This window comes from Sinocyclocheilus anshuiensis, unplaced genomic scaffold (genome assembly GCF_001515605.1).
Source record: "Sinocyclocheilus anshuiensis isolate Anshui unplaced genomic scaffold, SAMN03320099.WGS_v1.1 scaffold1208, whole genome shotgun sequence".
NCBI classification, from domain to species: domain Eukaryota; kingdom Metazoa; phylum Chordata; class Actinopteri; order Cypriniformes; family Cyprinidae; genus Sinocyclocheilus; species Sinocyclocheilus anshuiensis.
Genome location: NW_015542424.1, coordinates 646,825 through 660,762, shown reverse-complemented (window position 1 = coordinate 660,762; position 13,938 = coordinate 646,825). Strand labels below are relative to the sequence as shown.

General features: G+C 35.5%; 1 protein-coding gene across 3 annotated transcripts in view; it reads left to right on the top strand.

Moving 5' to 3' along the window:
• The window catches only part of igsf9bb (immunoglobulin superfamily, member 9Bb), a 127,159-nt gene that overhangs the window by 37,665 nt on the left and 75,556 nt on the right, over window positions 1-13,938 (top strand). For all 3 annotated transcript variants that reach the window (XM_016492946.1, XM_016492945.1, XM_016492947.1), the window contains exon 3: window positions 697-843. In XM_016492946.1, the coding sequence (XP_016348432.1) occupies window positions 697-843 (147 nt within the window). The remainder of the gene's footprint in view (window positions 1-696; window positions 844-13,938) is intronic.

Below are 13,938 nucleotides of genomic sequence, written 5' to 3'. Positions count from 1 at the left end.
TATATATATGCAGTTCCAAATGCCGTTCCAAACCCGTAAGACCTTCGTTCATCTTGAGAACACAAATTAAGATATTTTTGATGAAATCCGAGAGTTTTCTGACCCTGCATAGACAGCAATGTAACTCTAATGTTCCCAAGTCCAGAAACGTAGTAAGGACATCGGTAAAATAGTCCAGGTGACCTCGGTGGTTCAACCGTAATTTTATGAAGCTACGAGATGCATTGCGGTACTCTCATGAATGGCGGCAGACAGTGACGCAGAGAAGAATAATTGTTGAATAAAGTCGTTCTTTTTGTTTTCTTTGCACACAAAAAGTATTCTCGTAACTTTGTAACATTACGGTTGAACCACTGATGTCACATGGACTACTTTAACAATGTCCTTACTACCTTTCTGGGCCTTGAACATATCAGTTGCATTGCTGTCTATGAAGGGTCAGAAAGCTCTCGGATATCATCAAAAATATCTTAATTTGTGTTCCGAAGATAAACAAAGGTCTTAGGGGTTTGGAAAAACATGAGGGTGAGTAATTAATGACAGAATTTTCATTTTTGGGTGAACTATCCCTTTAAGTCATATTTGTGTCTCAAACTGACTTATTTAAACAGTTTACTTGCTGTTTTGTGGTAGATGGATGTTTTGGATCCTGTTAGAGCATCTCTCACATCTTTTATGTGTCTCTAAACTCCACAGGCCGAGCCAGCCTGCATGGCAAGTCATCTCTACGCATTGAGAGGGTTCGCTCGGAAGACCAGGGCTGGTACGAGTGCAAGGTCCTGATGCTGGAACAACAGTACCACACCTTTCACAACGGCAGCTGGGTGCACCTCACAGTCAACGGTGAGTCTCTGACCTAAGATCAGTTTTTGTCTTAAGTCACTTATGGGGTCAGTTTTGGTTTTTAGCCTGAGGAAGATGAGCCTGGATCAGACTGAGAAAGTCAGGTTCATGCCAGAACATCCTGGAAGTGTCAGATGTGTTGTGATAAAAAAAAGTTGTAGCTGCAAGTCTGTCTTTTGGCAGTAAGTCGGCTATTTGGTTTTACATTCTGAGGCATAGCCCTAATGATGCTTTTCTCAGAAGTAGTTTGGGGTCAGTAAGTCTCTTATGCTCAAAATGTTGCATTTAATTGATCAAAAATACTGTAAAAATTTTATTATTGTGAAAAATGATTACAATTTAAAATAACTGTTTTCTATTTGAATGAAATATGAAATGTAATTTATTTCTGTGGTGGCAAAGCTGAATTTTCAGCATCATTACTCCAGTCCTCAGTGTCACATGATCCTTCAGAAATCATTCTAATATACTGATTTGGTGCTTAAGAAGCATTTCTTATTATTATCGATATTGAAAACAGTTGTGCTGCTTAATATTTTTGTGGAAACCATTGTATTTTTTTTTTATATATATTTTTTAAATATTCTTGGATTAATAGAAAGTTGATAAAAAAAAACATTTCTCTTTAATGTCACTTTTGATCAATTTAATGCATGACTAAAAATGAGTGCTTTTACTACACATTTAAATATTACAATATTTTTTAAATATTACAATTTAGCGCCATTGCACTACAGGTGTCCCGAGTTCGAATCCTGGCTCGTGGACCTTTCCTGATCCCTTTCCTATCCCACTTCGCTTCCTGTCAGATACTTACTGTCCTATCAAAATATAGGCAAAAAGGCCAAAAATAAATCTTAAAAGAAACAAATATTATGATTATTTCTTAAAAATAAATAAATAAATACATATATACATACATTCATGCATGCATCCATCCATCCATACATACATAAAAAATTCAATTTCCTTTTTCCGAGATTTTTCAATTACGTTTAACTGGTCCGAAGGTTATTTTAAATAGTTTTTTTTTTAATGTGTAATGTTTTGCTTGAAAAGTGTTGGTCATTTGTTGCAAGTGTCCAAATGGGAAAAGTCCAGTGTGTGTTTTACATTGTACAGCTTATTGTAAGTGTGACAGCGATCAAACAGAGAAAACCCGTCCATGCACTGTTCTGATTGGCTGTTGCTGCTGCATCATGCCTGGTACGACACAGTGTCAGTCTTCCTGTGAACGCATCATGTCACTGTGCCTTCTAGATTCCGTTGCCTAGGTAGCAGACACCCAAATCCCCAAACCGGTTACAGCACATTAACTCCAGCTCATTGCTGTGTGAAACATGCTCAGCCTCTTATAATAGACAACAGCTGTGAATCAGATCACCCTTCCAAATATGCAGCTCTGTGAATCTTTTTATTTGATTCTCAAGTTTTTGGAGGATGAAAGGGTTCCCGTCCTCCCTCATGCCCGCTGCAATGTCGCTCTGTGACGTTGTGTATGTGTGTATCCATTTGTGTTGTTGCTAGTCTCAAATCCAGCAGCTCAGCACACAAGTTGGAGTGTTGACAGGCCAGTTTATCAGCCGGGTGTGGATGTGTGTGTGACTGTGTGCCTTGCGGCCCTGTGTGACTAACACACTAATATCAGCAGTGTTTCTTCTATGAGACCACAACCAATCTGTCTAGCACTGGGAAAAGCAGCATGGTATTCAGAGTGCACAATACCAGTCTCTTTTACACAGTTTAATCAGAGACTAAACTGTACTTTAGGGTGTACTGTAATATGTTTGCATCTCATCTGTGTGACGGACAGGTCTTCGCCCCGCATGAGCAATTCCTGCTCTCTCAAAGGTGTTTCTGCAGGCTTTTGTGAAAAGAAAAACCTTCACAAGCATAAAGCTTTTTGCATATCTCTATGAATATATGCATGGGGCCGGCTGATGAAGTGCTTTCTGAAGGGTATTGTGTGGAGTGCTGGCGTGTTGGGGGCCGTTTAAGGGGCGGTTAGCGCGGCGAGTGAGTGGCTCTCAGGAAAGAAATTAGCTCTATGTTAGCTGCTGTCGCTGTGTGCCTCAGAGCTGTTGTTTTACAGTTCTTGTGATATTTTCGCACACACACTCTCACACTTGTGTCGCTTGAGGTGTGAGGCACATGTCAAAAGTGCTAAGCAGGGGGAGAGGAAGTGATGTAATGGTTCATCAATGCAGCAGGGTTGAGCACTCACTCATACAGGTGATTGTTGAAGCGACACTGGAGTTGCACATCTTTTGATCTGTGTGTTTTAAGCAGTAACTCAAACAAAAATGAAAATTCATTTACTCACTCATGTTGTCAAACCTGTCACTTTATCATCTCTCTGCTGTGAAACACAACATGAGAAAGAAATAGGTGGCACTATATTTCAAAGGGCGCTGTGTACTGTATTAATATGAAGGAATTTTCCATATTGATTTCTTAGTGTTTTTTAAACACTTTTTTGTTTTACCTGTATTTTGAATTTTGCACTGTATTATGATATATTTTAGAATTAACGGAAATGTCTGTCAAATGAATGGATAATGTGCTGGTTTTTTAAATACATTATTATTATTATTATTATTCATCAATCATAATTTTTTTAATATTTAATATTGCTATTTATTTTTAACATTTTTAAAATTATTTATAAATACATATTTATACTACAATAATATATACTATATACATTATAAATTTACTGTATGTAATATTTTAGTATGAATAATAATAGTAATATTAACAATAATAATAATGATGATGATGTTAAGTGTCACACCCATGAACTGTTTGTGTGTGTTATGCTCCCGTGACCTAGTTTTCCCTTGTTAATTGTTTATTGAGTTCCAGGTGTGTCTCGTCATCCCCTCATCAAGTCTTGTGTATTTAAAGTGAGTCCTGTCCATAGTTCCTTCGTCTGGTATTGAATGTCGTTTTTCCCCGCTACGTGTGTGTTCCTGGTTCCTTTGATGTCAATTAAAGTCTGTTTGTTGGAAGCTTACTCCTCGTCTCCTCGTTCCTTGCTCCGTGCTCCTCACAGTAGCGCATCGTGACATTAAGTTATTTTGTGATGTTGTTGATTATACATTTATGAATGGATAATGTTCTGGCAGAAAATAACAGTATATTTTCTCTGTTGTTATTATTATTGTTATTATTGTTGTTGTTGTTGTAAAGATGTTCAAATTTTTTTCAAAAATCTACTTAACCTTTTTTACCAATCATCTTTTAAAAAAAAAATTGTTGTAAAAAATTGCTATTGCATTTTAAACTTTAAAAAATTATTTATAAAAAATATTTATACTACAGTAATATATACGTAATATACATTATAAATATATTGTACATAACATTTTAGTATTAATAATAATAATAATAACAATAATAATAACGTTAAGTTGTTTTGTGATGTTATTGCTTATACATTTATTTAAATCATTGTTTTGGGCTGTGTTTTCTCAGTTAAGCATTAATGCTGTCTCTTATTCGTATACCCTTTCTTCCTTTCTCTCTTTAATTAATTAATTAATGTATGCATATTTATTTAAATGAACAAATAAATTAATTAATAAATACATTGTTTCTGCTTATTGGTAATTGGGTGTTGATAGATTCGTAATGGCATGAGGGAATTATGACAATGTTTTTATGGTAAGTTATTTTTTTAAATATATCTTTTGGTATTGTTAACATCTCTGTTGCTGCACTAATTACAGTAACTAAGATCTCTAATAGGTGGTCTGACTCTTTAAATAAAGAGTCAGCTCTCCTCTGCAGTGCTGAATGTGTGGAGAGAATAAACTCCAGCACAGAGCAGCACTAGAGATCCTCTGCTTTCTCTGTGATCTTACAGCAGATTTACACTCCACTGCTGGTTAGCACTAATCTTTTGGATTTCAGATTAAACTTCTTGCAAAGTTGGAGAGGGGAAGCACAAAACTCTCATTGAAATCCAAACAGAAAATCCTAAATGTTCACTATTTCCCTTTTTGGAAGTTATTTAAAGTCCAAATTAGTCTTTGATTTCTAATGTTAGCCAGTGTCATCATCAAAAGCCTAATCAGTGTGAGGCTAAAAATAAATGTTACATTTTCGCAGGTAATGTGAATGGTTCTTCCCTATCCAAAAGGCATTCTAAGGTTTCTAGGGTGTTGATTTTTACATTCTTCATCAAGTACACATAAACAACTCTTTTATAAAGCCTATTCTGTGATCAGTGACTGCTTGTCACCCCTGATTTGACATCACACACATGCTCTTATGCTCAATACAAGCCCCGCCTCTTTCAGTTTGAATGACAGCTGATGTTCATCCTGTTTTCTGGGGTGTGATGTATACAGGATGGACACACTGTTTATCTGTTTATTTCAATAATCACCTTGTAGTGACTGTTAATGAAGTTAACTACTCGAAGAAGCTAGGAGGTCATGTCCTGGCCACAAGGTGAGAGGTTGGGTTGTCGTAGCATCTCGTCTGTTTAATACTCCGATCCCTATGGCAGGGTCAGAGAGGAGAGCAGAGCGGTTAAATCTATTCCAAACTGACTGTGAGCTAACGCTAATCCCGTGGGATTTAATACCCGCATGAGGAGAGAACGTCTGTTGCTTAGTCTAAGGGCAGTCCAAAAATCATATTGCATTTCCGCTCACATGCTGTGACTTTGCATGATTGCTGGTAGCAGATCACTTGCTGTGAAATACAATCAAGCCATAAGGTTCACAGATTTACTTACATATCTAAAGTTTGAACATTTTAAGGAATACATCTCTTTTAAGTTCTTCACAATGTTTTGAAGAATTATTTGTTTATTAGTTTGTTTATTTATTTTAAATGTATATTTCAATGTAGACATAATGTCTTTATATAAAGCTGCTGCATTTATAATATATAAACGAATTTGGATTATTTTAGAATTTTAGTTCATTTTAAATGGTTGTGAGATGTGACAATTTATTTATTTTAAATTTAAATGTTCAAATATTGTCTTAATATCAGGCTGCATTCATTGAAATATATAAACTAATTTGGAACATTAAAGTCATTTTTGAATTTTAGTTCATTGTAAATGGTTTTGAGGTGTGACAATTTATTTATATTTATTTATTTTAAATTTAAATGTACAAATATTGTCTTGATATTGATGATATATGAACAAATTTAGAACATTTTTGGTTTCTAGTTCCTTTTCAGTGGTTCTGAGATGTGACCAAATGTCTGTGATTATTTATTAATTTATTTGTTAGTTTATTTTAAATGTACAAATATGGTCTCAATATGAGGTGCATTCATAATAATTATAAACTGCATGCATAATAATTATAAGCACGACTGAAAACTGTTTAAAACATTTTAGATTAAATACGGCATGTCAGCCTTCCAAAAGTTTAGCTAATGATCCATCTTAATAGTTTACATTTATTTTTTTATAATAACTATATTTTGAAGTGTTTCAAGTGACTTACTGCTTTATTATTAATGCATCTGTAGCCTGAAATGCAAAGCAAAAGGATATAAGCATGCTGATGTTACTCTGACTCTTATGTTCAGCCTGAAAGATTACGTCATTGTCATTTTAATCAGGTGCTAATTGCCTGCTAGACATTTTTGTGCTTAATTAAGAGCGAGCATTGTTGGTTTAGAGACTTGTGACATAAAAGACTCATTCCTCTTCGAGCAGGTGAATTCATCCACAGCGTAGAAGTTAGAGTTAAAAAAAGTGCTGTTATATCAATCGGCTTAGATGAACTGCAATTTTGATAATGCCATTACAAATCTTCTTTTCCACAAAGCTTGTTAAGCGAATGAAGTTGCAGCCCCTTCGGATAGAGCACAAACCCTGATAAAGCCACAGAGACAAACGAGCACAACAATTTTGGAGGTTTTCTATTGGGCTTCATTGATCTTCAGGGTGAAGCATACTGTTGCTTATGCTGCCATTCTAATTGGCTCATTATCAGGTCTGTGATGAGTCAGACTGACCCTATAGCAGAATCACTACAGGGTTGAGTTAGGGAGCTGTCCGTGGTGCTGATGTTTGTGGGCCAGGGAGCTGTCCATGGGACTGATGGCCTTGCAATCTCATGTAGGTGCTAAATGCTCAGCACCACGAGGCCATATGCTTCAGAAACACTGCAGATGGCATCATGGCATGAGATAAAGACTTTTAAACGATAGCGCGACAGTAGGCAAACATTTCTAGAACTGGCAGAATTGATATTTGCAGCTCTGATTGTGACAGTCTGTTGACCTGCAGCATGTTTGTTGGTTTGTTAATGGGAATGGGAAGTGTGGGTTTAGCTACAGGCAGCCGACAGGGCTGGTTGTTCAATTTTAGTTGAGGGATGGCCCTTGGTGTGTTGTCATTGGGTGTAAATGAAGCTGACAGCAGGCCAGCCCCTCGGGTGCCATAGTGCACTACTCTTACTAATAATGACTTACTGCCCTTTTTTCAGTCTGTTCACTCGTTTAATTGACAAATGTGTTGCATGATTGTGAGAGAATGTTTGATGGTTGAACTTCAGCCCTTTTTATTGATTCTCTGACTTTTAAGCTATTGATAATTTCACTAATTAAAAACAGGAGACACCAACAACTGCTGCAGGATTTACATGGAATGGCAGCTTTATTTCAAGACCCAGATTTTATATTAGACATCAAGTTGTTTATTAGATTATTTTGATGTTTCATGCTCGTAGCAATGTTGTTGTTGTTAGCTAAAAATTGTTTGTTAATTGAAATAAATCTGAAACGAAATTAAACTAAATATTAAATTAAACACTTGAATTTAAAAAAAAAATGTAATACAACTATATATAATATATACTAATATAGTGGGGTATTCATATATTCAAATTCTGTACTATAAAACTAAAATCATTCACACATTTAGGCATCATAACATTGTAATGTATAAAAATATAGATTCATTTTGAGATCGGCTAAATATTACATTTAATGGTATTATTAAATTATTCATATTTTTAAAGATTACATTTTTAAATGAGCAGTAGATGATGGCAGAGGTAATCTACATTTAAAAAAAGTGGAAATGAGCATGAACATCCAATACAGATTCATTAATAATATCAGCCGATAATCAGTGTGGTAACAAACCATTGTGCATCCCCATTGAAAACCTCTGCTCTTTATCATGTTGAATTAACCTGAAATGCAGTTACATAATTAGCCATACACTATTCATCATGAATGATATTCTCAAGATAACAGAGGAGGACAAAAGCCAAGGATTACATGTGTAAGCAGATCAAAGTGTGTGATTACTGTATATATGTCTGTAATATGAAAAAGGAGAATTAAAGCCTGAAATCTGCATGAGTCATTCTCTCATGCATGTGTGAAGTAGATACAGGAGCCGGGGGCCAGTAGTTTCTAGAGTCTTTTGGATCAGTTTCCAGATCAGATCTCAATAAGTGTGAGATAAAGAGGATTTTTACATTATGATTAGTGTTTCAGAATAGTGGTCTGGGGGCTGGTTCTGGCTTTTATGTTTGTGCTTAATTAGCTTTGGGTATCACTCCATCTCCCTTTAAACTCCTCACCGGCTCCATTTTGCTGATTTCTTTCATGTTGTAGCAGGTTTCACAGTTGCACCCTCATCACATAAACACACAATATGAACTGAGAGAAATTTGCCCCTGCGGTTTTATATTACAAATCTCTACCTCAGGCTTCTTTGTTAGTGTACTGCGATGCGAGCAAGATTATATATATTTTTTTATAAATGGCCCTGTACCATATTATCCACTTGATAAATTTTACTCTACTTAAAACCTGAATAAATAAAGATAAACCTGAATGAAGTTCATAGTGGTTTATGCAAGCTGTTCTTATTAGCCACTTTTGACAGTGTGTGCGAAGCTACTTTGAAACACACACTCGCACACTAATAGAAAACACACTCATTTACTGTACATACCAGAGTAGAACAGTGATGGCGAGCAGTATTTAACTAAATGTTTTGTTTCAAAAAAAGATCCAGGTACTTAATGGTCTCATTTTTGCTGACAATTTACCAACCCTCAGGCCATTCAAGATGTAGATGAGTTTGTTTCTTTATCAGAACAGATTTGGAGAAATTTAGCTCACTAATGAATCCTCTGCAGTGAATGGGTGCCGTCAGAATGAGAGTTCAAACAGCTGATAAAAACATCTCAACAATTCAAAGTAATCCACACGACTGCAGTCCATCAGTTAACGTTGTTTTGTTTCAAAAAAAGATCCAGGTACTTAATGGTCTCATTTTTGCTGACAATTTACCAACCCTCAGGCCATTCAAGATGTAGATGAGTTTGTTTCTTTATCAGAACAGATTTGGAGAAATTTAGCTCACTAATGAATCCTCTGCAGTGAATGGGTGCCGTCAGAATGAGAGTTCAAACAGCTGATAAAAACATCTCAACAATTCAAAGTAATCCACATGACTGCAGTCCATCAGTTAACGTCTTGTGAAGTGAAAAGCTGTGTGTTTGTAAGAAACAAATCCATCATTGTTCATCATGTTTTAACTCTAAACTGTCACTTCTGGTCAAAATATGGGTCCATAATAATGCTTCCTATAGTGAAAAGTCAAATTTCTGTTGTTCTCTCACATCAATATCCACCGACATATTTGATTAGAACAGTTTTGGATTGTATACACTTGTAAATTATGCTTGATCTGTGCATATTTCTCTCCTGATTCACACAAGATGACTTTTGCACTGGAGAAAGCAATATTATGCATAGAGGACTCTTATTTTTTCCAGAAACAACAGTTTGAAGTTAAAAACGTCTTAAGAATGGATTTGTTTATTACAAACATGCAGATTTTTGCTTCATAAGATGTTAATTGATGGACTGGAGTCATTCTGGATTACTTGTGGATTATTGTGATGTTTTTATCAGCTGTTTGAACTCTCATTCTGATGGCACCCATTCACTGCAGAGGATCCATTGGTGAATGATGTAATGACAAATTTGTCAAAGTTCAGGTGAAGAAACTATCTCATCTACATCTTGGATGGTCTGAGGATAAGTAAATATTCAGTAAATTTTCATTTCTGTGTGAACTATTCCTTTATCCTATTCCTTTATTTTAACTGTGAATCATTTATTGCAGTGAACAAGCTGAATCACTTAAATGAATCAGACTTACCACAGCTATGTATATGCAGATGTGAGAATAAAGCACGTCCACTTCCTGTAGCAATGAGGTGAGCTAACTCTCGACATTTGACATGGAAGGAAGTAACAGGAAGTAGACAGAGAAACAGGAAGTGAGGGTCAGTTCTCCTCCTGGGCTAATTGAATCAGTGCTTGTTTCAGCAGGGACAGCAGGGTTGGTTTGCAGAAAGAGCAGTGATGCTCTGTACTTTGTTTGTATTCGTTTTGGGTTCTGTTGAAATGCCCCTCGTCCACCAGGCTTTCAGTTTCCCCTTCCAGCCTCCGGTGAAGCTCCTCTCTTCTCAGTATGCATCGCTCACATTTAATCTGTGTTTGACCAAGAGTGTCTGAGAGATAAGAAAATAGGTTTGCTCACCGATGGGCCCTCCATATGTGACTGGACTTCAAATTTGGTTACATTCACATAACCTCCCAAATATATAAAAAAAGACAGTTTCCTTTTGTGGAAAAGTGCTTTGCTGCAGCTATAATTGGCTCTTTGAATTGCCTCTTATCTTCCATCGTTAAGAAAGACATTACATTTGTTTGAGCCATTACAATTTGATGCTTTTGTTCAAGTGTGTTTCTTTTGTTAAATATAAGAAATGAATCATAAAGAGGGATCTGTTATGTGAATAACACCTCAGCTGCTTAAACGCTTTTTGAAGGAGTATATGAGCAGCATGATCTAACGGTACGGGTCTGTCAGGGTCTGTGTGTTTCCGCATAGACGTAATATGTAATAATAATGACGTGAAGTGCTGTATTGAATGTCTCTATTGATTCACTTGAGTAGATAATGTGACCTTGATAGCAGCAACATCCCCTGAATTAAAATCAGCTTCCCGTCAAGGTCACATGACTATAGCGTGCATTTTAAACACAGATCGATTCATGGTTGAGTGTTACACTGGGCAGTTTGCTACTAATGTTACCCAGATAAATTTATTTATTTTGCTAGATGGATAGATAGATAGATAGATAGATAGATACACTGAACAAAAGTATAAGAGAAATAGGCCTTTTGTGTACATAGAAAAAGTCTTAGATCTTTGAGTTCAGCTCATGACAAATGGGGGCAAAAACAAAAGTGTTGCGTTTATAATTTTGTTCGGTGTAGATAGATAAATAGATGGATGGATAGATAGATAGAGGTGGTGATAACCAAATATCTTCCTTCATTTACCAAAAGTTTACAATATAATTTAAATATTTAATATATTACATTTTTATTTAATTTAAATAATGTTTCCGGAACACTCCCATCTGCCATTGGTTGGGCAAACAGATAGTCCTGCCCCAAACACATGCCATTGGTTGAATCTTTGGATAGTGCCACATAGCAAGTGTTTGCACTATGCAAGATATTAAGATAATTTAAAGATTAAAATACTCTTTAAATATAAATTAGACCTGTGAAATGTACCATTGTGAATTATTAAGCTGAAAAATAGGTTATAAATTAATCAATTAAAAATAGCTGTTAGCTGCAATAATAAAAGGACGTAATTTAAAATAGTAGTAAATAATACAGAATAAATGATAAATAATAGTAAATATTTTACATTTTATTTGTGGAACTCTGGATTATTTTTTTATTTTTATTTTTATTTTTTTTATTTTTATTTTAATATCCTGAAATTCTGTTCGATGTATGAAATGTAGATTCATACTAAGTGCACATTCTAACTCATTTAGACCTTTCTGCATTCAAAACTCTCACTTTGCTTTGGGTTCTCCCTGCAGTTGAGATATGTGACAGTTAACAGCTTCATGCCGGTGTGTACAGCTGGTGCGGTTCATGTATATTTGCATGTGTGTAAACAGGTCTTGTGATCTGGTGAGGTGTAATCCAGCGAGCAGCATTCACACAGATGCTCGACTCAGTACAGGATCCTGAGAGGAAGATGAGCAGGATGAAGATGTTCCTGAGGGACTAGCGCCACGCAGCTCTCCATGCTTCTCCTGCCAATTAGCTCTCACTGGTGCAATGCGTGTGTTGTTAGTGTGTGTGTGCACTAAAACATCTGCCTGTGTGGTCAGTGTAACCACAGAGTCTTATTATAGCTGAATTCTTCTCACAATCTGTGTCTGTGATAAGAGCTTGTGATTTTATCACTGGCTGCCGGCTGACACACATGCTCATTGCAAAAGAGATTATGTCATCTTGCCTCGAAGCCCTGGAAATATCGGAGGGATTATTATGCAGCGTCGAAGACAAAATGTGTGTCTTTTTTCTTAAAGGTGTGTGTGTATGTGCAGAGGGTGAGCAGGTGATCGTTTGGCAGCTCTATTCCAGGACTCTCACTGTTTGCCTGTGTGTTAGCTGAAATAATTATGAAAACACAGACCTCACGCTGTAATGGGGTTCAGTTAGAGGCTCTTGTGTGCTTAACTCGCAGGAGAAATAGCTTCTGTTATGGCCGCACAGATAAACACAACCTGTTTAAGGGCTCTGTTATGTCCACTCAGTGTTTCTCAAGCCTAGCAGGACTATGAATTAATACATACTGGTTGTGATAAAGCTATAGCTGGGCAATACATCCCAAAAAAAAAAAAAACACGGAAAATGTACTGGTGATTTTCTACCAGGGCATTATCCTTTAATGTCAAGGACATTTCCATTCATTTGAAAACACAATGCAATGCAGTACACAATTCAAAATACAGGTAAAATCAAAGAAAAACTACTTCCAAATAATACAGTTTTACAGTATGTATATATATATATATATATATAAAACAGAGATATATTCAGTTAATCAGAAATAACATTGTTTACATTTACATTGTTACAAAAATTTCTTTCAAATAAATTGTTCTATTGAACTTTTTATTCATCAAAGAATCCTGTAAAAATTTTGTCAGTTTCTACAAAAATATTAAATAGCACAACTATTTTCAACATTGATAATAATAATAAAAAATCAAGCATTTTAGAATGATTTCTGAAGGATCATGTGACACTGAAGTCTGTAATCACTGCTGAAAATTCAGCTTTGCCATCACAGGAAAAATATTCACAAAAAAATATTTAGAATTGCATGATTAATAAGAAATAAGTGATGTAAGTTTCACAATATTACTATTTTACTGTATATTTGATCCAATAAATGTAGCCTTGATGACCCCAAACGTCTGAATGGTAGTATCATGTTTTAAATGATGCAAATTCATTGTTGAATCTTATTTTGAAATTAACTGAATACCAATTCACAATTTTTTTTTTTGCTACTGAAGTGACCCTATAAAAACAAAATTTACAAAATGCTTTTTTGATGACAAAATCAAAACAAACAAACAAAAAAAAAAACCTAACTTTCTCCACTTCTGAAATGAAACATACGTTTTTCATGAACCCATCAATTCCTCATTCATAAAACAAGTCCTCCTCTAAATTCTTTTTTATTATTTCATTGTCTGTCCTTTTTCACTCTGAAATTTGTCACACACAAACATGTCCTAGAGCTCAAATATTTTAGGAACAAATCATGATGGCCAAATAAAACACCATCGCAAAATTCACTAGGTCGCCTAATTTCATATTGAAAGAATAATAATCTTAAACATATTGAATTAATATTTAGAGCAAGGCATTTCGATCTGGTGAGATATATTCTCAGTGATTTGTATACACAGCAGGTGTTGGGCAGTTGCTCTCCCTCCATTTGGTGTGCTGTGGCAAGCTAATGTCAAGTGGATTCGCTTGAATGTTTAGCCACTAATGGGAATTTAGATTGAAAAGCAGAGGCAAACTTAGACGTCCATATCAATTAGCTGCTCTCAGTGACTATGAAACATGAGACAATCACAGATGAGGCTGTTTTTTTTTCATGTAAGGCACACACATCCTCCTCATTAGCCTATAGAGTGCTAGTGCCTTCAGGATTTCTTGAGTGTGTGTGTGTGTGTGTGTGT